A 23,219-nucleotide genomic window follows, 5' to 3' on the forward strand; every position below is an offset into this window, starting at 1 on the left:
AAGTCTTCTCCTGGGCCCACTTCCTGACATTCACCTCTCCAGGACGGACCTCAGCACATCTCCACTTGTCACATTTCCCAACGTAGTAACTGCCTCCTCTGGGAAGCCACTCTTCCAGCCCTGAGTGTGGGTCCTTTAGGCCAGAGATACTGTGAACCCACAGGGCCTCACACTGTCCTTTATACAGCAGTACGGTTTGTCTGGATAGAATTCTGTGGGAAACCCGCAAGGACAACACTGTGCCAGAGGCTCTGGGGTAAAGCCAGGTCATGGGGCCCAGAACCCTAAGCTCTCAGCCACCTCACTCCCTGTGATAACATGAGTTCTTAAGGGGAGTCCCCGAGGGAATTCTCTATAGCACCTTTCAGAATTATCCTCAACGAATCAAAGAAGATGGCACTTTGCTTTACTGCAAAAGGTTTCTTTGAGCTCTTCACTGCAGCTAACTGGAAGAATAGGTGTGGGCATCACAGGTTTTGTGGGGAGTCTGCTGGGGATCCAGGGGAGCATTGCCTTTCCTGAATGTTGCCTGCCAACTGTATTGTCCCCGTGGCACCCTTGGGCATTTCAGATTGACCAACTAAAGCATCGGTTGAATAAGATGGAGGAGGAGTGCAAGCTGGAGAGGAACCAGTCTCTAAAACTAAAGAATGACATTGAGAACCGGCCCAAGAGGGAGCAAGTTCTGGAACTGGAGCGGGAGAATGAGATGCTGAAGACCAAAATCCAGGAGCTACAGTCCATCATCCAGGTGAGGGCCAGGGCAGGGCAGTAGATGGAAGGGGCAGTGAGGGTCTGGGGGCAGACCCTGCCTCGGCCTGTGTCCCACTTGCTGACTGTGTGGCCCACGGCAATTCACGTCATTCCTGCCCCCTCTGTAAAGTAGGGTCACCACTGCACCCCCTCGTCAGAGACATGACATGTGAGCTAACACTTGCAATGCCACAGAATCACTGCCCCAGGCTCTGTGAGACAGGGACAGCCGGGAGACCTGTTTGTCCTTAAAGATCCCAAGAAATTCACCTCTCAGCTCCGCGTGATTTGTTAAAACGACAAGTGCCTCCCTGTATTTCCTATCGCAGACTCATTTTCGGGTATGAAGGAGGAAGTAGCTGAGAAATAACAGCCCCAAACACATCTACGGGGAAAGAAAAAAGGCTTCCCTCCCCTTCCTCCAGAACAATTCCCCCAGGATTGGCTGCCTGGCATTTGAGGTGCAGATTTGGAGCAGAGAATGAATCCCAGGTTAATCGAAGCAGATTAATTGATATTTCAGGGGATGCATCTGGACGGCAGATCAGCCCTCTCTTTGTTGTCACCTACGAAGTGTTTGCAGGAGCAGCAACTGCTTCTCTCGGCTCAGATAAGAGCTGGGGCAGAACAATAGGCGTCGGGATGTTCCTGAGCAGAAGTGGGTTTTATGCTTCTTTCCAGGTGATAAAATTCTTAAATAATAAGCTGCTTAAGGACCCCGAGAGGCAGCGACTCTTTCTCTGCTTCCCTAGCACAAAACCTTCTGCTCTCACAGAGCATCTGTCACTGGCTCTGTTGTCCCCTGCCTTCCGGGGCCACCTGGCTCCCTGCCCCACCACACCCCCAGCATGGTCAACCCTTCCCGTCCACCCACCCAGGCCGGGAAGCGCAGCCTGCCCGACTCGGACAAAGCCATCCTGGACATCCTGGAGCATGACCGCAAGGAGGCTCTGGAGGATCGGCAGGAGCTGGTCAACAAGATCTACAACCTGCAGGAGGAGGTCCGCCAGGCAGAGGAGCTGCGGGACAAGGTGGGAGCCCCCCGATGGAGGAGCAGCATTCCCCCAACCAGTGCCCTCGGGTTTCTGTGCATTAGCAAGATCTCCCCGGCACCCACTCTCTTCAGGGGACTAGGTTTCAGCATGGCACAGATGCCCCATGCGTGCCGGCAGGAGCACCTGGCTGTGCATTATTGTGCCACCCTAGCATCCGCTTCCCCTCCTAACTGCAGGCCACATGAGGGGACACAGTGTCTGCCCTGACCCGCTCCCCATCCCCCCTTGCACACAGTAGGTGTAAAGCAAATCTCAGCCAATTGACTGACCTACAACTGTGGCCCTGCTCTTCAGAGAGCTGATTCTTAGAAGGACATGCGAAGGAAGGAAGGGACAGGCCCATAGGGAGGCTGGGCTGGAAAGCTGCTGGCCCCGATCCATCTCTCCCCATTGCTTACAGTACCTGGAGGAGAAGGAGGACCTGGAGCTAAAGTGCTCAACGCTGGGCAAGGACTGTGAGATGTACAAGCACCGCATGAACACCGTCATGCTACAGCTAGAGGAGGTGGAGCGCGAGCGGGACCAGGTACGGGCAGGCATCTGAAGGTCGTGGGGGCCTGAACCGGGCCCCGCTGGCTCCTACAACAGAGCATCATCCTTCGATACCTCTCTAGGGTCACAGCTACGTGCAGGCTGGGTCACTCATCAGAGGTGTGACTGCAGGCTAGCTCTACCCCGTGGACGCCTCACAGCCCTCTTCTGTAAGATGGAAGTGATAAGACAGCATCACCTGCTAGGGGCAAGGGGCAGGCTCCAAGAGATTCCACCCCAGGACTCTCAGTATAGGGCCCAGCCCCTGGCAAAGGCAGGACACACAGCAGCTGTGGTATGTACTCTCAGGAAAGGTAGCGATTTTTTTTTTTAAGATTTTTATTTATTTTCTCATGAGAGACACAGAGAGAAAGGCAGAGGCAGAGGAAGAAGCAGGCTTCATGCAGGGAGCCCATTGCAGGACTCAATCCCAGGACTCAGGGATCACGCCCTGAGGCAAAGGCAGACACTCAAACACTGAGCCACCCAGGTGCCCTGCAGTAAGGGTCAAGAAAAGAGCAGGAGCCAATGTGGCCAACCCTGGACATCCAGACAGAGACCACATCCTGGGTCTGATTTGGTTGGGTCGGGGTGAAGAAGCAAAGTGGCCTCATCCTCCCCTCCCTGGCAGGCCTTCCATTCCCGGGATGAAGCACAGACCCAATACTCACAGTGCTTAATCGAGAAGGACAAGTACAGGAAACAGATCCGAGAGCTGGAGGAGAAGAACGATGAGATGAGGATTGAGATGGTCCGGCGGGAAGCCTGCATCGTCAACCTAGAGAGCAAGCTCCGGCGTCTCTCCAAAGACAGCAGTGGCCTGGACCAGGTGGGCCCGGGGTGGGGATGAGGGGGCAGTGGGGCCGAGCAAGGCCCCCACACCTGTAGCTGGGTGCCTCCCCAGACTGCTGAGGTGTCCCCATGCCTGTGCGGCAGCCCTGCCCTAACACACCCAGAACAACCCATATCCTTGACCCTCCTGCTCGTCCATAAATTTTGCACGATGAATTTTGAATTTGGAAAATGCAAGATAAAACCCCATCCTGGCCACTTGCTAGCCAACTTTAGACAAGTCACTTCACCAGGTAGCATCAGCTCCTTCTTAGTTGACCATGGCCACCTGTTAACGTCCCACCCTGCTGACCAGCAGCTGCCACCACCATGTGAATGGTTACTGGTATCTGATGCCCACTGAAGCCCTAGCACCTATGAGGATGCTATCCTTTACGGACTGCACGATACTTAATACATGTCACTGTATAAGCCCCAAGGGCTCATGAGTGGATGCTGACATCAGAGCAGATGAGGTTAACGTCAGCATAGCTGTGCATTTGAGTGTTGTCACACATGGGTATATGCTCAGTGCCTTCTGTGCATGAGCTCCTGCCCACAGAACTGTCCCACCAGGAAGGTACGATTATTGTCCTCAATTACCAAGGAACCCTGACCCTAGCAGCTGAGGGCATGGCTGGTCAAGGCCTGCAGAGGTCAGGCCCTCAGAGACTCAAATTTACTGCTGGAGATTAATCCAGGAATGTGACATTTCAGCAGTGTTGTGTGTGACAAGCTGGGTTTGGGCCATGGGGTCTCCGGGGGCCAGGACCTTGGCTCTGGCAGGGTTTTAGGAAAGACTCCCTGCAGAGAGGCTCAGGACTGTGTGGGAACCTCTGCTTGCAGTGCTGTCCCTGGCTCTGCTCGGCCCCTGTAAAGGAAACTGGAAGCTTCTGCATTATGCTGTCAACCCTTTGAACATTTATTGTTTGCAATTATGCAGAAGCTCCAAGAAGACCGAGCCCTAGCAGGGGGCCAGACTTTGGGTAGACCCTTGGGGAGCATTTGCTCCAAGGAGAGATGAAAGCTGTGGGGGCATCTGTCCTGGGTAAGGGAAGATGGGGCCAAGTTCTGGGCCCAGGACAGCCTGAGCAAGGTCCTGTGGGCGTGACACACAGCATGCTGGCGGCAGGCCACAGTGGGTGGTTCTGCTGTCAATGGAGTAGGAGGCAGGGCGGAGCAGGTGATGCACCCCGAGGGGTGACAGCAGGTAGCAGAGTCGGCTTGTGGGCTAAGGCCGTTCGTTGTTCTTCTGGGACCTTGGTGCATTTTGTGCAGGGAAGTAAGGCAAAGAGCTTTGGGGTTTGGAGGCAGCAGCACAAAGGTTGTGTGATTTGGGGGGCAGCTTGCCCTGAGGCCACTGGTAGGACGGTAGGCTCGCATGTGAGGACAGAGATGGTCACACCATCATTCAGCGACAGGTTCTGCTTTTGGAGCTCAGGCCCAGAACTACATCTGGGATTGTGAAGGCAGCATGTCCGACCCCGGGGCCCAAGAACCCCCCAAGGGCCATCACCCTGCTGCTGTGAGCATGACAAAGAGGGAGGAGACAGGGACAGGGAGGTTGGTGACGAAGAACAGGTGGTGCTAGAAGCATGAACTGGGCATCTAGCGGGAGGTGGTGCTAGAACCATGTACCTGGGCTTCAGGGGTGGCGAGGGACACGGGGGTCAAGAAGAAGAGTGGGTGTCCTGAGTTTGCAGCTGGAGGCCCCTGGGAAGGCTGGCCCGCCCCCCATAGCTGCTGGCCACGCTGCCTCACTGGTGCCTGCCTCTCTCCCAGAGTCTGCCCAGGAACCTGCCGGTGGCCATCATCTCCCAGAACTTTGGGGACGCCAGCCCCAGGACCAACGGGCAGGAAGCTGACGACTCATCTACCTCAGAGGAGTCGCCGGAAGACAGCAGATACTTCCTGCCCTACCACCCGCCCAAGCGCAGGATGAACCTGAAGGGCATCCAGGTGCTGAGGGCGGCCGTGGGCGGCTGGCGGGCGCGGGCCCGATGGGACTCCGACAGCTCCGGCCCCATCTGGGGAGGTCCCGCCAGCCCCAGATTTTCCCTCATTTGCGTTAACAAATTCTGCCCCCATCGCTCATAAGCGTAGCAGAAGTTAGAGAGAGAGAATGAAGTAAGCGTTATTTCGAAATCCGTTCATTTATTCAGCAAATAGGTATTGAGTGTCTCTCCTGTGTTTATTGACGCTGATGGCTTGTGAGAGGCCCGCTGGGGAGCTGGACTTACAGCAGCAATCCTGTCCGCTCCGCTCAGCGTCCGGGGCTGTCCAGGGCTCAGTCTCCACGAGGAATGAATGCACGAAATAATCTCACATGAGAGGGGCCGGGCAGCTCAGGGAGGGTCCCCACCCCACCCTGGCAAGGGCCGCCTCATGCCAGGGAAGGGTGGCCAGGGCAGGCTGCCCGAAAGCCTCATGCTTTCCAGAAAATACCCCTGCGTCTGCATTGTGTATGCAGTTCTGCTGGGCCTCATGCCCACACGTGGTCCTTCCTCCATGGACTGTGTTTCCGGCCTTGTCTGATTTGTCCCCTCTGTCCTTGGTCCTCTCTTCCCTCTCACAGCTACAGAGAGCCAAATCCCCCATCAGCCTGAAGCGAACCTCAGATTTCCAAGGTTGGTGCACTCCCAGACCCTCTCCTGTCTTTCTGTCTGCCTCTCCCCATCCTTTATTTCCAATGGGGCAGTCAATCCTGTGCAGTCAACCCGGGACAGGCCTGGGGACCCCAGGTGGAAGGGTGTCCGATAGAAATTAATAGTCATTGTCACAGGACAGGGCAGGAGCTGCAACGTAGAAAGGTCCCAGCTGTGCTACACACACACACACACACACACACACACACACACTGAGATCAGCCCTGAGCCCCTGATACCTCAGCTGGACTCAGTGCTTCTGCTCTGGCTTAGCAGAAGGCTGGCCTGACCTTCCTTCCAGGCTTTTGGCCAGGCAGTCTGGGTCCATCTGTGAGCCCCTGGTTCTCCAAGACACAGCATCTTCAGAATCCTTGTCACTCATCCTCACTGTGACTCTTGGGTGACAATTGGCTAGGGACGGTTTGCCTGGGTAAATCAAGCACCTACTGTGTACCAGGTGCCAATATGTCCATGTGGATGCCCAGAGCCTCTCCTGAGACAGGGCCATCAGTGAAGAGGTAGCAAGTGCCTCTGGACACCCAAGAAAGAGCAGAGGGAAGAGGGCTGGAGAAAGATCCATCAGGAAGGGACACAGTCTCTGGAAGGGCACTCAGGATAGAATGGGGTGCGGGGGCAGGTTTGAGGAGCATGGCATGCTGCTATTCTAGAGGTCGGAGCAGGGAGTGCCGGGAATGAGGCTGCAGAAGGTCACAGGGAAGGAGCTACACGCTGACAGTGTGCATCCCTCCTGGGTCCACAATGGGGCAGGGGAAGGAGGAGTCCTTGGACCTGCTGGAGGCCAGAGGAAGAGCATCTGGGGACAATGTAGCCCAGGGTTGGGGGTCCACCCATCCCTCTTATTGCCAGATCAAGTATCTATAGCACCTTCTTTATCAGAAGGGACGTGTAAAGGCCCTGCGGCCTGTGGGAAGTAGAGAAGTGTTTGCCCCAAGAAGAGGGAAAGGAGGCAGCAGGGTAATGGAACTTCTGGACTCTCCCCAAGCCTTTGCCATTGTCTAGCATGAGATGCCCACAGATTATGATGTGTGCGTGTCTGACGGTCCATGCACAAGGCACAGGGGGCCGGGTGGGAAAGCTGGCTCTCCTGTGCAGCAAGGCAAGAGCTGAGAGAAGTGTGCGCAGAACCCCAGATGGCCCCTGAAGGAGCAGAAGTGTCACCGGGAGCTTTACTGAGGAGGCCACAGACTCTGCCACGATTGGCCCAGTTTCCAGTCGGCCTGTTTCATAGAAAGGGTGGGATCCGTATTGAGGATGGGGTTGCTGGGCAGGGACGTTTCTACTCTACGAGAGACACATGCTCCCAGTTCCTGTTGTTCCACAGAGTGTCGGGGAGATGGGGGGGCCCGCCTGAGTCCTCAGAGACGAAGGACATGGCCCAGCCTCTGCAGAGGCTGCCCCGGGCCCGGCCATGGCAGGATGCACCCGTGTACAAGACCGGGCTCCCTTCTGGGAGCCTACAGCTGGGGAACCCAGAGGAGGGAGGAGGCTGTCCCCACGCTCCCCCCAGGAGGACAGGCCACCCAGACAGGACAGCACCCAGGTGCTCGGTGCCCACAGGAGCTCTTCATCCCCTCTTCCCTGCCTTTCCCTTTGCCTCCTGCCTCCATGAGGATAGGGCGAGGCCACGAAGAAGAAGGCATAGACGCCAGCCCCAGTTCCTCCAGATCCCTGCCCATCACCAACTCCTTCTCCAAGATGGTAAGCCAGGGCCCCAGCGTGTCCCCTTCCGGCTCCAACCTGTGCCTGCCCCCACACTTGCTCACCGTCCTCCGCCCAGCAGGCTGGGCCCCCTGCTTTGCTCTCTGCACCGATCCTGTGAGCAGCATCACTCCGGGGCTGCAGCCCAGACCCTCCTTATGTTTATTTAAAGATGTTTCCACCAGCTCACGATGTATTTACACCTTCTCGCCGCCTCCTTTCCCAATTTAACACTTGGTGGGAGGAACGGATGGGCCTCTGAGGAGCGGAAGTGAACTGCACAGGCGGCGGCTGAAAATTCTGCTGCAACTTGGGGGCCCTGGGCACCTCGGGCAGCCTGCTGGCGCTGCTGGCGCTGCTGGAGCCCGAGACCACGGACCCCAGCCCCAACCCCCCACCTCCGCCTCCCCACGCCCACGGGGTCCCAGCCCCTGCATCCAGTGTCACTCCCCACAGCCAGGCAGCAGAAGGCATGGGATTAGAAATTCTAACCCCAGAGGCGAAGCCCTGGGAAGCTTGTCAGCTCAGCTTCCAAAATCAGGCCCTGGGGGACACAGAGGTTTGATAAGGAATGGCTCCTGTCTGGTTGCAGCTCTGGGGGACAAAATCTGAGGCTTTTATTTAAAGCAGCTCTTGCCAAGAGCTGGCAGGCCTCCTCTCAAAGGGTCGTCCTCCAGCAGCCATACCGCCTGGTCAGCATCTGTTGCTGCCACCACCACCAGGCCCACAGGTCCTCTTGTTGTGCAGAGTAGGTGCCCATGGCTGGCACAGCCCAGGAGCCACGGAGCTCAGCCTGTGCAGGACACAAGGCACTGCCCTGCCCCCCACCCCCACTGCCCCAGCCTTGGCGGACTCCCGCCTGCATCCTCCCCGCCCCCTCCTGAGGTGAGCAGATGTGCGAGCAGATGTGAGCCAGGCTCAGCGCTGCAGCCGCCCCAGGCTGAGCTCAAGCCTTCTCTGGCCAAGGTCGCTGCTGAGAACCAGCTCAAGCAAGTCGGGGGTGGGGATGCATCCGTGTTCAGTTTAGTCCTTGCGTATACAATATTTATGTCCGCGGAGGCACGGGGGTGGGGGTAAACACCCAGCTCCCCATCACACATCTGTGTGTGTTTTGAAGCAGCCCCACCGGAGCCGCTCTAGCATCATGTCCATCACTGCCGAGCCCCCAGGAAATGACTCCATCCTCAGGCGCTATAAAGAAGACGCACCTCACCGCAGGTGGGTGACAGGGGAGGGAGCAGGGTGCCTGCGGGTGCCTTTCCACATCCACTCACTCAGTCCGTGAGCCAACCTTGAAAGGTAGGCAGGATGCTGCCCACTTTAGAGATGAGGCTGAGGCTCAGAGAAGGCAGGTGGCCTTCCCAGGGTCACCCAGCTAGCTACCAGCTGACTAAGCCTATGTCCATTTGCCCCGAGCTGCCCAGAAATCAGGTTCCCCAGTGCCTAGGCCCCAGGGGGTGGCTTTTTTGCCAAAAAGTGATAGACCCCAGAAATTGCCTCCCAATTCCTGCGTCCTGTCCCACTTCCTCGCCTCTTGGAAACCATCAGCATCCCCAGCTGGGAAAACCACAGTGGAGCTCTTCCCCAGACATTCAGATGCTTCCTGTCAGCTGGACATTTGGTGTCTCACACTCAAAGTCAGAGATCACTGGGTGGTTTCCAGAACAGCTGGCAGCATGGAGTGGCCTGCAGGGTGGGATCTGCATCTCTGGTTCTGCAGACAGCCCGGTCTGGGCCTCATTGCTCTATGGCAAGAACCACATGTGAGGAGCACCCTGCCACCTTGCCCCCATCCCGTCCTGGGTGAAGGGCCCAGGTGGGGCTGTTGGGGACTCTGTGACCTGCCCTTCACAAGCCTCCTCGCTCCAGCTCCCTGGGACACCCTGTCCTCCAGCGGAGCATCCAGCCTTATCCAGCCCTCCTGCCCATGCTGCCCTCTCAAAACCAAGGCCTCTCGGAGAGCTGGAACTTCCCAGAATCTTCCCCACCTTCAACCAACCACCACATGGCCTGGAGAGCTCCCACGCACACATGCACTCCCCCCACCCCCATCACCCCGTCCTTCCCTTGTGTCTTACAGCACAGTCGAGGAAGACAACGACAGCGGTGGGTTTGATGTCTTGGACTTTGATGGTAGGTGCCTGGCAGATCTCAGAGACATACCAGTGTGGGGGCCACCTGCCTTCCAGCGGGGACAGGGCCACACCCACCATGGCCCTGACCCTCTAGCTCAGGACAGAGCCCTGTGCCCCCTAGGTCCTCAGGAAACATATGTGGCGTGGATTTGGGGAGGGTAGTGCTTGCTGTCTGCACTGGAGAGCAAGGCCTCATCCCTGGGGAGCTGCCAGGTGGGGGTTCGAGAGTGGGGGTACAGCCTGAGGAGCCTGGCTCCTCTGGAGGCAGCAGGGGCTGTGTAGCTGCTGAGCACAGAGTCGGGTAGGTCTAGATTTTTAAGAAAGAGTTCAATCAACCACAACTGTTTGCAGAAAGGCTGTTGGGACCCTCCTTTTGCAAATGCAGGCATGGAGCCACAGAGAGCTCAGGGAACAGTGGGATGGGGTGGGTGTAAGGCAGGAAGACAGCCTAAGAATCTTTGTATGAAGCTGTCAACCAACCTGAAAATAACGAGTAGTAGGAGCAGGGAGGGGGATAGGAAATGAGGTGGGTGAGCCCTGGGGAGACCCAAGGGTATGTAGCAATCCTAAAACAGCCCCACGGGCTGTTTGAACTGATGTGATTGTCAGGATATTCCCTGGGCCTTGAACATCTGTACAGAGAGCCAGGAATGGGGGCTCAGTCTCCTGGGAGCCACGGACTCTTCCAATGGGGAGGGGGGCGTAGATTTGGTTTAGCCCAGCAGACACTGAGCCCCCGCGCCTCACCTTGCCTGGGGCACAGGACACGAAAACTCATGTCCCTGAGTCCTTGACTTGACCAACACCCAGGTAGTATAGCTGTGAACCAGTGAATGTACCATCCAGAGCACTCGACTGTGTGCAGAAGACGAAGGGGCAGGAAGGGTTCAGAGGCCTCCTGGAGATGCCTCCGTGCCTTGGGTGGCCCCTGTTCCTCCCGAGCTAGAAGCACGGGGCTGGCCCAGACTCCCCGGGTGTGGCCTGCCAGCCCTCTCATTCCCAGGGTTCCCCCAACTCTGCCTCCACCCTCAGCAGCTCAGGCTGCCAGCAGATAAAATGAAGGATTAGCAGCTCTCCCTAATTGGGGACCATCAGAAGCTATCAAGTGTTAAAGAGAGGTTAGCACCTAATAGAGGCTGGGTAATGAGAAGAATTGAAGGAGTTTTGGAAAGGGGAGAGCTCAAAAGAGAATTCTGGGCAGCCATCCAAGGCATTCTGCAGCGTCAGGACAAATTCCCTTTGCAGAGAAGCCTTTGTTATCAGCCCAGAGCCGGGTCTGCACATCCTCCATCCCTGCACCTGGGCCGTGTGGAGTGGATGTCTTTGCACCAAGTCCTCGGAGTCCTTCCCGCTGAGTTGGGAAGAGGGGGCTCCTATACTCAGTGCAGACTCTGCTCTTTGGGTCCTGCCCCAGTCCACATCCCCAAAAGTGGCAGATGGTAAGACCTCAGGTGGTCCCAAGATAAAAACATGGACCCCAATTCAGAAGCAGAACCGGTGCCTGCTGGTACAGACTCCTTTCCCAGGTATAGAAACAGGAGGCTTGAAAAGCAGATAGCTGGTGAGACTTCCCTTAAGAAGGGACTCCGAGGCAAGGGGATGGCTCTGCGGAAGAAGATTCAGTGTAAAGCATCTTCTAGAAGCTTCCTGGCCCAGGCCCAGCAGGAGAACCTCCTGGGAGGGAGGTGGGGGGGGGGCAGGGATTGGTCCTCATGTGCACTGGCTCCTTTGCAGATGACAGTCATGAGCGCTCCTCCTTTGGACCCCCATCTGTTCACTCCTCCTCCTCCTCCCACCAGTCCGAGGGCTTGGATGCCTATGACCTGGAGCAAGTCAACCTCATGTTTAGGAAGTTCTCTCTAGAAAGGTACTGTGGTCATGGGAAAGGGGAGCCAGAGTTGGGAGAAGGGATGGTGGGGTAAAGGCCACTCACCCCCTAGAACTCCCAAAAAGGGACCATCCACCTCCCCTATGTTCTAGAATCAGGAACCACGGTGTCCCAGAACCAGAAACCACCGCCACCTCCAATCAGGCCCAGAGAGGATGGGGGTTGCCCAGGACCACACAGTGTGGTAGAGGCAAGGGGGTGGCACTGGATGTCTGACTGGCCCCAGCGCCCCCCATGAGATGGGGGAAGCCCTGTGGTCTGTGCCCATAGTGGCCCACCTGGTGTGTGAGGAGGAACAGAGCAGCCAGTGTGCCCTTGTTGGCCCAGCCCACAGCGGTGGTCAGCCAGGGTGCAAGCACAGTGTGGCCATGGCCACTGGTTGGAGGACAGCTCAGCATCTTGTGTGCTTTCCCGGCAGGAGCAGGTTGCAAGCTCTCACCTCAGGTGGCTGCTCTTGAAGCTCTCAGGGATGGGATCTCCATGGCATGGCCAGGTAACAGGTGTCCTAATCACAGCCACCTAACCACTGTTTCCTTCCCTGACCCAGACCCTTCCGGCCATCTGTCACATCTGTGGGGCACGTGCGGGGTCCCGGGCCCTCGATGCAGTACACCACACTGAACGGCGACAGCCTCATCTCACAGCTCACCCTGCTCGGGGGCAACGCACGAGGGAGTTTCATCCACTCGGTCAAGCCAGGCTCCCTGGCCGAGAAGGCTGGCCTCCATGAGGGCCACCAGCTGCTACTGGTGAGGGGCCGGGGGCTGGGGGAGGTGGTGGCACAGCCAGGGTGCCCGGGGTCTTCCCCTACTTCCTCTGCACATGTCCTGGCAGAGGGCACACCCCCACCCCCACCCGGAGGAGGGAGTTGGAGGGAGGCAGGGAGCAGCCCCCTGGCCCTAAGTCTCTCTCCTTCCATCTGAAGGCCCTCACTCGTGTGTCTAGAGCCTGTGCGTGCACATGCACACACATGTACACACACCAGTGCACGGGGAGGCAAATGAGTTTAATTGGGATGCTTCCTTTGCTCTCAGCGACATTGAGCTAGTTACTGTTTGGGGAGAAAGGCTTTGGTTTCCCTGTGGGGTGGCCTCACCCCTGCAGCTCTGCCCGCCCATGGAGCCGGGAAGAGCAGTGTGTCTTTGATATCTAGCTGGAAGGCTGCATCAAAGGCGAGAGGCAAAAAGTCCCCTTGGATACGTGCACAAAGGAGGAGGTGCACTGGACCATCCAGAGGTGCAGCGGCTCTGTCACACTGTACTACAAAGTCAACCAGGAAGGTAAAGCCACCAGACTCAAACATGCGCTCGGCCACGGCCAGCAGGACACCAGATGTGGGTGGGACCAGGGGCAAGCATCCTCTGCTGGCTCACCTTTTCAGTGGGAGGAACAAGCCAGGCCCATCCCCATCAGGAGGGACTGGCAGGACAACAGGCAGGGAAGGGCAGATGAATGTGAGCACAGGTGAGCACACACCTGCCCTGGCACACCTCGGTGTAGATGGCATGCCTGGCCACGTGTGGCCGGCCCCTTCCCTGCCTGGCCTGGCTCACCCCTCCCCCTGCCAGGTTGAAGCTTACTTCCTGGTCCTGACTCAGGCAGGGACTCGGGGCTGGCCGCTCCTGCACCAGCAGGTCTGCTGAGCCAAAGCTTGGACCAGGCCTTTTGCTCCGTGGCTGGGCTCCAGAACAATCCCCAGAAGGCCTCACTCCCTTCCCATCTGGCCCCTTCTCTTTCTCGGCCACAGCTCCCAGGCAGTGAGCAGCAGGCTCTGTCTTCCATTTCCCAAAGTCTAAGGCCCCATTCTCACCTCTGGGTTTTTTTCCTGCATGATTATCTCTGCAGCTGGATCTTATTTTTAACCACTAGGGCTCATGAATGTTTCAACAGAGCATAAATAGCCACTTTCTCTCTAGCCGCTCCCCACTGCTGCCTGCTAGCCTGCCCTCCTTCCTGGCAGTGCCCTGTCATTTGGTGTGGAAGACAATCGTCATGCTCTGTCCCTACACACAAGGCCCAGCCTTCTCCTCCTCCTCCTCCACTTCGTCCTCATTACAGGCAGGCTCCTCCCATCTTCCCAGCCTGGCTTTCCAGCTCAGCAGACAGTCTCTGGGCAGCACCCTGCCCACTGGCCAGCAGCGTCCCCAGAGTTGTAGCCCTGTGATCTGGACTCCAGTCCAGGAAAGGTCCTATCCAGCAGGTCCCATCTGTGGGCCTTTCTCTGAGGGGCAGAGAGCTTGGATAGTGATGGGCGTTAACCCTGAGCAGGGGAGTGGGAAGGACCCAACCAGGAGTCCGACACTTCTCAGGAACACTAATCACACAATCCTGCTGATTCCAGCCTGCCTGGTGGGTGTGGCGTGGACATGCTGGGTCCAGCTCTAGGACAGTTGTAGCTTCCACTATCTTATGCAGCTCTGTGCACGTGGGGCTGATTTGGGGATTTATGTTATGGATTTATGCTACAGACATTCAGTTTGCTGGATTTATTGTATTTGTGGTTTATGCCCAGCTTCCTTCCAAAGGGATTTGTAAAAACTCACGCTATAAAGCACAATGGTATTAAATAAGGTTGAAACAGCATGTGCCGTGGTCCTACCACTTTGGAAAACCTCTGGGCACTGTCTACAGAGCTACACGTCTAGCTAATCAGGGACCTAGTGATTCCACTTCTGTGAGTAGAGTCCAAAAAATGAGCATGCATGTCCACCAAAGACACTTATGAGGAAGTTCACAGCAGAGCAAGCCATTGCAGCCAGAGCCCGGAAAGAGCACAGGTGTGCACACAGGAGGAGCGGTAAATGAGTGCCCGTGGCATGCTCGCAGTGATGAAAGAGGACACATATGCCATGTGGCAGCATTGCGGCGAGTGTCACAGATGTAACATGACCAGCAGAAGCCAGACATGGAAGGGCATGTCCATTTCCATGCCATGTGGCACAGCTCTGCTGTGGTGCCAGCATGGGGAATCACAGGGGGGAACAGTATTGACCCAGGAGGCATGAGGGAGGCTCCAAGCGCACTTGCCCAGGTGCATGCATTTGTAAGAACGATGCATGTGTATGAGTCGTGCAACAATGAAAGGGAAGAAAACCCCCCAGTGGTGAGCTAGGCGTAGAGATCATAGCCGAGGTCCTAGACTTGAGGCAATTTGGTGCAAAACTTAGCTCTGAGCTCCTGGGCAGCCAAGGCAAAGAGGAAAACCCACACATGACACAGCTACTGGCTTGTTGGGGGTGTCCCCATGGGCCCCAAGAGGAACATGCCACACAGGCGTGTCTCTGGGGGGTGTCAAGGAGGGAATTTGCGCCTGGAGGTTCTTGGCAGCAGGAGGCCCTCCACTGATGGACGTCCCGAGCTTCCTTTACCCTCTCTCCGTGCACAGGGTACCGGAAGCTGCTGAAGGACATGGAGGAGGGCCTGATCACATCAGGGGACTCCTTCTACATCCGGCTCAACCTGAACATCTCCAGCCAGCTGGACGCCTGCTCCCTGTCTCTAAAGTGCGATGACATCGTGCACGTCCGTGACACCATGTACCAGGATAGGCACGAGTGGCTGTGCGCACGGGTCGACCCTTTCACAGACCATGACCTGGATGTGGGCACCATACCCAGCTACAGCCGGTGAGGCCAGAGCCGGCACCAGGCCGGGGAACTGTGGGGGGCCGCTGCCCCGTAGAGGGGCTCATAGGGCAGCCTTCGCTTGCTGACCAGCAAGCCGCCCATTCCCTCCTCCTCCTGCAGCCTCCCCTGCCTGCCCGGGGATATAGCTCCCTTGGGTCCTGTTGCATCACTAGTGCTGAGGAAACCCTCTTTCGGGCATCGCCAGAGCATCCTGGGCTCTTGATTTTAAGCTCTGTGCTAGTCCTTGCCTTGCCTTGCTGTAGGCCCCCTCCCTGACATATGTGACAGCATAGCAGTAGCGCATCAGGCTTCCCCGGGTTAGGCAGGCAGGCGTCTGTAAAGCACCTGGTGTCCAGCTGCCGCCCAGGCCAGCCCCGTGAGGTCAGCCTCAGCAGCCCCCATCTACCAGGGCCCAGAGGAGTGACTTTGCCACAATCAGCACTGGCTGCGGGACTCAAGCTGAGCTGCTGGGTGCCGTGTCCTCCCTGGTGTGCTCCCAGCACCCCATAGTGCTCCGTGCACTGGGGCAGGCCCGGCCCTAAGGCTCTGCCCTCCCGTCCCGTCCCCCCAGAGCCCAGCAACTCCTCCTGGTCAAGCTGCAGCGCCTCATGCACAGAGGTAACCGAGAAGAGGCGGACACAACCCACCACACCCTGAGGGCGCTCCGGGTAGGTCACCCAGCGGCCTGCCGGCTCCATCGCACCCCCCAGGGCAGGTCTGGGGAGGGGTCCCATGGGAGCCACTAATCTCAAGGGTGATGGATTACGGGACTTGGTTCCTCGGGAACGGAGGAGCCTGCCCCTCGGGGACCTCCCCTCTCTGCACCTCTGGTCTCTGCTAGAACAAATCTCGGGGCTCCTCTTACCCCCCATGCTTGCTCCCCGCCTGGAACGCTTTGATTCCATGACGGGCGCCCTTCCCCTTAGCACAGAGGGGGCTGGAGGACGCCGAGCGTCCTGCCCCGCCCAGCGCGCCTGACCTACTGCTCACTGGTTTCAGAACACCCTGCAGCCTGAGGAGCCACTTTCCTCCAGCGACCCCCGGGTCAGTCCGCGCCTCTCGCGAGCAAGTTTCCTTTTCGGCCAGCTCCTTCAGGTAAAGCGCTCCCGAGCGCCTGCCCACTGCGATCACCGTGGGCTGTGGCTCCGCCCTCTCGCTGCCAAGAAGAGAGGACTTGGCCAAAATAACTGCTTTGTGTTTGTACACCACTTCTAGCTTTTCACGGTGCTTCACAATTCCCATCCCATTTTACTCTCACCGCCACTGGTCGGTAGACAGTCTCTGCACCTGTTGGAAGCTACATCGCTCTCAGAAAAAGATTTGAGGAATTTATGGCTAAAAGAACTGAAACAACTTAGCTATTCAAGTATTAGTAGAAAGATCAGAAACTGTATATCAGGAGAAGAAAACAAAAACACCGTAGGTGTCCGGGTCAGTTGCATCCCTCCGATCGAGCATGAAATTTATCTCTGAGCATCCTAGCAGCCAAGGAAAAAAGGGAAAAGCTATAGATTCTTTAAATCTTCCCAGGCCACAGAAACATTTTAGTTCTTTAGGACCAGAAAAAATTTTCCCTTATATTTAATTCTAAAATGGATTTTTCTTTTTGCATGAATCATTTTACAAGGACATTGAATAGCATAGTAGGTGATAGCTTCAGAAGGGATTTCACAGAAATGCAGAAGCATTCTGTGTGGCCCTTTCTTCTGTTACCTGCTGACAAGAGCTAAGGGAGTAATGTTAAGGTGTGGTCCTGCAAGGATGTTCCTGTGTTGGTACTGTGCTAATCAGGCCCCAGGGAAGCTTGTGTGTCACTCCGCCCCTCCCAGAGAACATAGGAAACCCAGAGAAATGGCTAATGATGTGACCCTGAAACTAGGTAGATACAGACAGGTGCCAGAAAGAAACTCAGAGTTAGGAGGAATCCTAATGAATCTCAGCTGTTCCTACTGCCCACGTCACTGGCCACATGTCATGCAAGAGTCAGAAGCCTTGGGCATCTCTGATGGCTCACTCTGGGGGCCACTTAACCACAGAGCCAGACTATGATCTCAGCTCCTGGATTTTCTTTCCTGCAGGAGGGTGTAGAGGAAAGATCAGAATAGCCCAGGGAGTAGGTGGGAATTTGGATTCTGTGTCCATCACTGGGGCATCTCTCTCCACCCTCTAGGGCTCGGCTCTGAATTGTCCAAGGGAGCAGGGACCCGCCACCCCCTCCCCAGAGCTTACTGAGGCAGGGGGTTCTGTGGGTAGTCTGTGAGCCGTCCTGCCAGTGGGGGCTCCCTGCCAGGGACCTTCCACCCGTGCCCCGCCCCACCCCAGGAATGCACATGGGATTACCAGAGGGACTTGTTGAGGGCCTATCCGGACCAGGCCGCCCCATGCACCCCACCCACACCACCCCTCAACAGGCTTCAAGCATGGTTAGGGAGGAGAGTCGCCATTTGTTTGCTTGCTTACCTACTAATGATTCCCCAAACAGCCAGAGGACCCTCTCAGCCTGCTAGGTGCCTCCTGTGTTTGCAGGGGGCCAGGGGAGGGGACTGAGTCGGCCCCCCAGGGGCAGAGCTGGGGTCTAATCAGAGGTCTGTCTGTGTCTGGGTTGAGAGGCAGCTCTGTGTGGTTAGAAGCAAAAGCTCTCGCTCTGTCCTCTAGTTCGTCAGCAGGTCTGAGAACAAATATAAGAGGATGAACAGCAACGAGCGAGTCCGTATAGTCTCGGGGAGCCCGCTGGGGAGCCTGGCCCGGTCGTCACTGGACACCACCAAGCTCTTGACTGAGAAGCAGGAAGGTATGGCGCTGATGGCCTGGCCCCTCCCCACCTCCTCCTGGCTGGGAGGCTGCAGGGGGGGCTGTGCAGGTCACATGGGTCCCCACTGGAGTAGCTGGAACACCCACTCCCTCCAAAGAGGGGTCCCGGCCTGGGAGGAGCTGCCAGGGGACCTGCCTGGCCTCGGCTGGGAGACACAGCCTTGCGGGGTGGCGTCCCGCCAGGCTCACCCCTAACGAACACTCGCTGCAGTTGGTTTGAGCCCAGATGCCCGTGTTAATTGGAGCTGTTTGCTGTGAAGTGTTCACTTATTGATTTTTCTCCCCACAGCGTGCTTCTTGCCATTTATCAAGCCCGCCAGGGGTCACTGGGTGTATAGTCCCCTGCTGGTGGCAAGCCAGCCCTCCCGCTGTCCTCATGGGGCCAGGCTGGCCCGGGCACCAATGGTCAGAGGTGCTGGGCTCCTCTCCAGACTGGCCCTTCGACAGCCAGGTCAGGGGGCTGCTGGTCCCTGGGGGAGGCAGTTCCTGGAGCTGCCTGGGGCTGGCTCTGCTCTGCTCCCCACACACCAGCCTTGAAAAGGCAGCAAGGAGTCCACATTACTCCCTGCCTCTGGCCCTGGTGGCTTCCCAGAGCTTCCAAAGTAAGCCCTAGGCCCCTACTGCCACCCCATCAGCTCCTGCCACCCCCTCTCTCACCCCCTGCCACCCCCTCTCTCACCCCCTGCCCGCCCACCCCTCTGCCCACACTGCCCTCGCTCCAGCTCTCCACACCTGGCTCCGTGTCTAAACACCAGCCCCAGGCCCTGACTGTCCTCAGAAAACCCATCCCTGTCCATCCCGCTCCAGCCCCCTCCTTGAGAGCTCAGCCCTACTGCCCAGAGTGAGCAGTGGGGCTTGCTATATACTGCTTACCTATCACCTGCCGCCACCACCTCCCTGGCCCCAGCTCCCAGAACAGGGCCCGGCCCATGGGTTACTGTGTGAATATTCCTGGGTGGCCAAGGGGTGTCTTAATTTCTGCAGGCTCCTTGGGACCAGCCAGGCTCCCAGGACATCCGTGCCCTGCACCCTGACGGGCAGGCCGGGGTCTCACAGCCAGCCCTTTCCTGTCCTCTTGCAGAGCTGGACCCAGAGAGTGAGCTCAGCAAGAACCTCAGCCTGATCCCCTACAGCCTGGTGCGTGCCTTCTACTGCGAGCGCCGCCGGCCGGTCCTCTTCACACCCACCATGCTGGCCAAGGCTCTGGTCCAGAAGCTGCTCAACTCTGGGGGTGCAATGGAGTTCACCATGTGTAAGCCAGGTGAGTGTGCCCCGCCGGCCAGGAGCCCATGCCTGCCCTCCTCCTCCTCCTCCATCAGATCAGGTGGCCGGGCAGGAGAGCAGGAAGGGCCACCCACACTCCCTCCTGGCCTGGTGTGCATGGGGAGGGAGAGTCTCGGTCCCTGTTGCCATGCCAGCCCTTGCTGAGTTCACTGTGGCCCCAGAGCAGGGAACGCTGGCCTTCCCTTTGCCTTTCACACTGAAGGTTCAAGACGAAGGGGACATAGTCAGTTAGGAGACATGACCTGGGGTCCCCACTCTGGCCCCCACTCTGGTCAGAGCCAAGCCATCCATCGCTGGGGCTTCCATGCCCTTGATGTGGTTAGGAGGAACCATGATCGTACACCCTACACACAGGAGGCTGCGTCCCAGTCTCAGCTGCAAACTAGAATCATCCTCAGCATCATCTGTATTGAAATAGTGGACGTGCAGGGACGCACATACCAACCAAATGTCAGGTGTCCAGAGGAGGGTAGTTTTGTTGTTGTTATAGTAAAATATACATAACATAAAATTCACCACTTTAACCATTTCTAAGCATCCAGTTCATGGGTATCAAGCACATTCATCTCCAGAACTTTTTTGTCTTCCCAACCGAAACTCTATTCCCGTGAAACACTCATCCCTCACCCCAGACCCTGGCTCTCACCACCTAGTGTCCGCCCCTGTAAATTGGGCTCCCCTGGGGACCTCACGGCGGGGGGGTGCAGGCTACGGTGTCTATCCCTTTGCCTCTGGCTTCTATCACTCAACAGTGTCCTCAAGGTCCATCCCAGTGGTAGCAGGTGTCAGCACTTCCTTCCTTGTTAAGGCCAAGTGGATATTCCAAGGCGTGGGTGTGCCACACGGTGTTTATCCATCATCTGTCTGTGGACACGTTGGGTGCTTCCACCTCTGGGCTATTGTGAATAATGCTGCCATGAACACGGGTGAGCAAGGATCTCTTCAAGTGCCCACTTACAGTTCTTTTGGGGATAGACCTAGCAGCGGGATTGCTGGCTCACGCGGTGATTCTAGAAGTTGTGTTTTGTTTTTATTTTATTTTATTTTTTTTAACAGTATCCTATAGTAGGATACTGAAGCCTTTTTTATTTACTTATTTATTTATGATAGTCACACACACGGAGAGAGAGAGAGAGAGAGAGAGAGAGGCAGAGACATAGGCAGAGGGAGAAGCAGGCTCCATGCACCGGGAGCCTGACGTGGGATTCGATCCTGGGTCTCCAGGATCGCGCCCCGGGCCAAAGGCAGGCGCTAAACTGCTGCGCCACCCAGGGATCCCTTGTTTTTATTTTAAACTTCCACCATCGGGATCCCTGGGTGGCGCAGCGGTTTGGCGCCTGCCTTTGGCCCAGGGCGCGATCCTGGAGACCCGGGATCAAATCCCACGTCGGGCTCCCGGTGCATGGAGCCTGCTTCTCCCTCTGCCTATGTCTCTGCTTCTCTCTCTCTCACTGTGTGCCTATCATAAATAAATAAAATTTTTAAAAAAATTAAAAAAAAATAAACTTCCACCATCATCTGCAACAAGGCTGTACCATTCCACATTCCTACAAGCACACACAGGGGCCCAGTTTGTCCCCACTCTCACCAACACCTGTCATTTGCCCTAATGGTAGTTATCCTGGTGGACATGAGGTGGAGGTGTCAGGGTTTTAAGTGTGCCCTCTAAGGCACCATTCACATTCAGCAACCCACTCCCATTTTGGGTGTGGGGTTGAATGCGTTCAGGCAGGTGTCTACACCCCGTGACCCCAGCCGTAACCAGGAGACAGAACATTGTGCCCCCTTGAGCTCCCCTCCGTCCCCCTGCCCCAGGCACTGTTGAACAGCTTCCCATCACACATCAGTTTGCATTTTCTAGACTTTTCTACAAATGGAGCCATGTAGCTTGAAATCACGTATACCTGGCTCCCTTCACCCCACATAATGTTTCTGAGATTCATCTGTGTGATTGCTCCTGCTGCTGCTAACATCCCTGTGAGCAGGGGGGCCATATCCATTGGGAGTCCTTTATGCAGAGCTCCCCTGAAGGTTCTGGTGAGGGGCCAGGGCTGGGAACCCATAGTATGGAGCTTTCCAAATAGCCCCTGGCCAGGATGCACATTTTGTATGTGTTCACTCCTGTGTTTATCAGTAAGCTCTAACATCAGGGTGGGATGACACCTGAGCAGAAGCAGACTCACCTGCTGAGTCCTGAGAGATGGCTCCCCACACAGCCTTCTGCTGCATGTTGGCACCGACGCACCTGAGGTCTCCCGGAATGCCCGGCTCCGTGGGTAGTGAGAGGCCGCACCCCCTGTGTTACTCCTCTACAGCCCCTGGCCCCTAGGAGGCCCTCAGCAAATAGTATGGTTGGTGGGAAAGATCGTGTACTTTGAGACAAGTGGCTTCCAGCTCTGGTCTACCCCTGCCCACCCCCTAGCTGTTTATTTGGGGTAAGTTATCAACCTGTTTCCTTGCCTATAAAACCAGGATAATGGTGGCCCCTTCTTGTACAGGTTTGAAGCTCACAGATGGGCAGAGCCCACCCTGGGACCAAGTGTACCATGGGTTCCAGGTTCTCAGCCCCCATGTGGAGTGGGCAGGGCACAGACATGAGTTCCACAGCTTGCTGAATGCCAGCTCCTGCAGCCACTGCAGCAACCACCTCCCTTCTCCACGGGGTCCAAGTACTTCCAAAGCCCTCCATAGCCCAGCTTCAGGTGCAGGAACCTTTCAGGCATGTGCACCCTCATGCCCTTCCTCTGCTTGGCTCCCTGGGAGCCTCACACATCCTGCAGGGAGGCTCTGGGCAAAGGATTTTACTCCTGCCTAGGGTTCCAAGGATTTTTGACCTGGCTCCCTGACAATATGAGGTTAGGTAGAAAGCCTGATTAGGAAATCTCACTCAGGGCAGCCCAGATGGCTCAGCGGTTTAGTGCCACCTTCGGCCCAGGGTATGATCCTGGAGACCTGGGATTGGGTTCCGTGTCGGGCTCCCTGCATGGACATGCCTGCTTCTCCCTCTGCCTGTGTCTCTGCCTCTCTCTCTCTCTCTCTCTCTCATTCTCTCTGTCTCATGAATAAATAAATAAAATCTTAAAAAAAAAAAAAAGGAAATCCCACTCAGCTGCTCTAAACTCTGCAAACATGATCTGTCTTCCCCTTGGGGGCCTGTAGGCCTTGTGGGGTGGACGCTCTAGGCTCCCTCCCTCCCCTGAAATCAACTGCAGCTCCTTTCCTCCTGGCTCTTCCCCGGATCCCTTCCCACTCACTTCCAGTGCACACTGAGGACTAGTGTGGGCTTCCCCGGCTAGCCTAGGCTGAATCCACCCTCCTCCTTTCATAAATGGAGAACCTGAGGTCAAGAGATTAAAGATATGTTGGGATCCCTGGGTGGCTTAGCAGTTTAGTGCCTGCCTTTGGCCCAGGGTGTGACCCTGGAGACTCGGGATCGAGTCCCACATCGGGCTTCCTGCACGGAGCCTGCTTCTCCCTCTGCCTATGTCTCTGCCTCTCTCTCTCTCTCTCTCTCTCTGTGTGTGTGTGTGTGTGTGTGTGTGTGTGTCTCATGAATAAATAAAATCTTAAAAAAAAGAGAGAGATTAAAGATGTGTTCAGGGTCACCCAGCAAGTGAGTGGGGCCTCCAGTACATACCTCCTCCAGGAAGCCTGCCTGTCCCCTATTCCCTCCACATTTCCTCACTCCTGCCACAATAAATAGCCCATCACTGCACCTACTAAATTGTTTCATTGTCTTCTGTATCCCACATTTTTCTCCCCAGCTAGGTCATAGGTTCTCAAGTACAAGAACAGCTGTGTTTTTATTCTGGCTGGCCCTTAGTAGATTTTCAATAAATGTTAAATTTCAATAAAAATTAGCTTGATGGATGGAGGGATGGAGTGGGGGGATGGATGAATGGATGGGTAGGTGGATGGGTAGATAGGCAGATGAATGGTGG

The 23,219-nt window shown here is 56.5% G+C and overlaps 1 protein-coding gene across 3 annotated transcripts in view; it reads left to right on the forward strand.

Moving 5' to 3' along the window:
• The window catches only part of CARD11 (caspase recruitment domain family member 11), a 115,255-nt gene that overhangs the window by 86,265 nt on the left and 5,771 nt on the right, over window positions 1-23,219 (forward strand). For all 3 annotated transcript variants that reach the window (XM_041746996.1, XM_041746995.1, XM_041746997.1), the window contains 17 exons: window positions 572-751; window positions 1,632-1,784; window positions 2,209-2,334; window positions 2,971-3,168; window positions 4,953-5,129; window positions 5,746-5,797; window positions 7,452-7,534; window positions 8,652-8,752; window positions 9,615-9,667; window positions 11,404-11,536; window positions 12,105-12,306; window positions 12,711-12,837; window positions 14,943-15,183; window positions 15,755-15,851; window positions 16,183-16,278; window positions 17,839-17,974; window positions 19,076-19,255. In XM_041746996.1, coding sequence (XP_041602930.1) covers window positions 572-751; window positions 1,632-1,784; window positions 2,209-2,334; window positions 2,971-3,168; window positions 4,953-5,129; window positions 5,746-5,797; window positions 7,452-7,534; window positions 8,652-8,752; window positions 9,615-9,667; window positions 11,404-11,536; window positions 12,105-12,306; window positions 12,711-12,837; window positions 14,943-15,183; window positions 15,755-15,851; window positions 16,183-16,278; window positions 17,839-17,974; window positions 19,076-19,255 — 2,335 coding nt within the window. The remainder of the gene's footprint in view (window positions 1-571; window positions 752-1,631; window positions 1,785-2,208; window positions 2,335-2,970; window positions 3,169-4,952; window positions 5,130-5,745; window positions 5,798-7,451; window positions 7,535-8,651; window positions 8,753-9,614; window positions 9,668-11,403; window positions 11,537-12,104; window positions 12,307-12,710; window positions 12,838-14,942; window positions 15,184-15,754; window positions 15,852-16,182; window positions 16,279-17,838; window positions 17,975-19,075; window positions 19,256-23,219) is intronic.

This window comes from Vulpes lagopus, chromosome 3 (assembly GCF_018345385.1).
Source record: "Vulpes lagopus strain Blue_001 chromosome 3, ASM1834538v1, whole genome shotgun sequence".
Lineage (NCBI taxonomy): Eukaryota > Metazoa > Chordata > Mammalia > Carnivora > Canidae > Vulpes > Vulpes lagopus.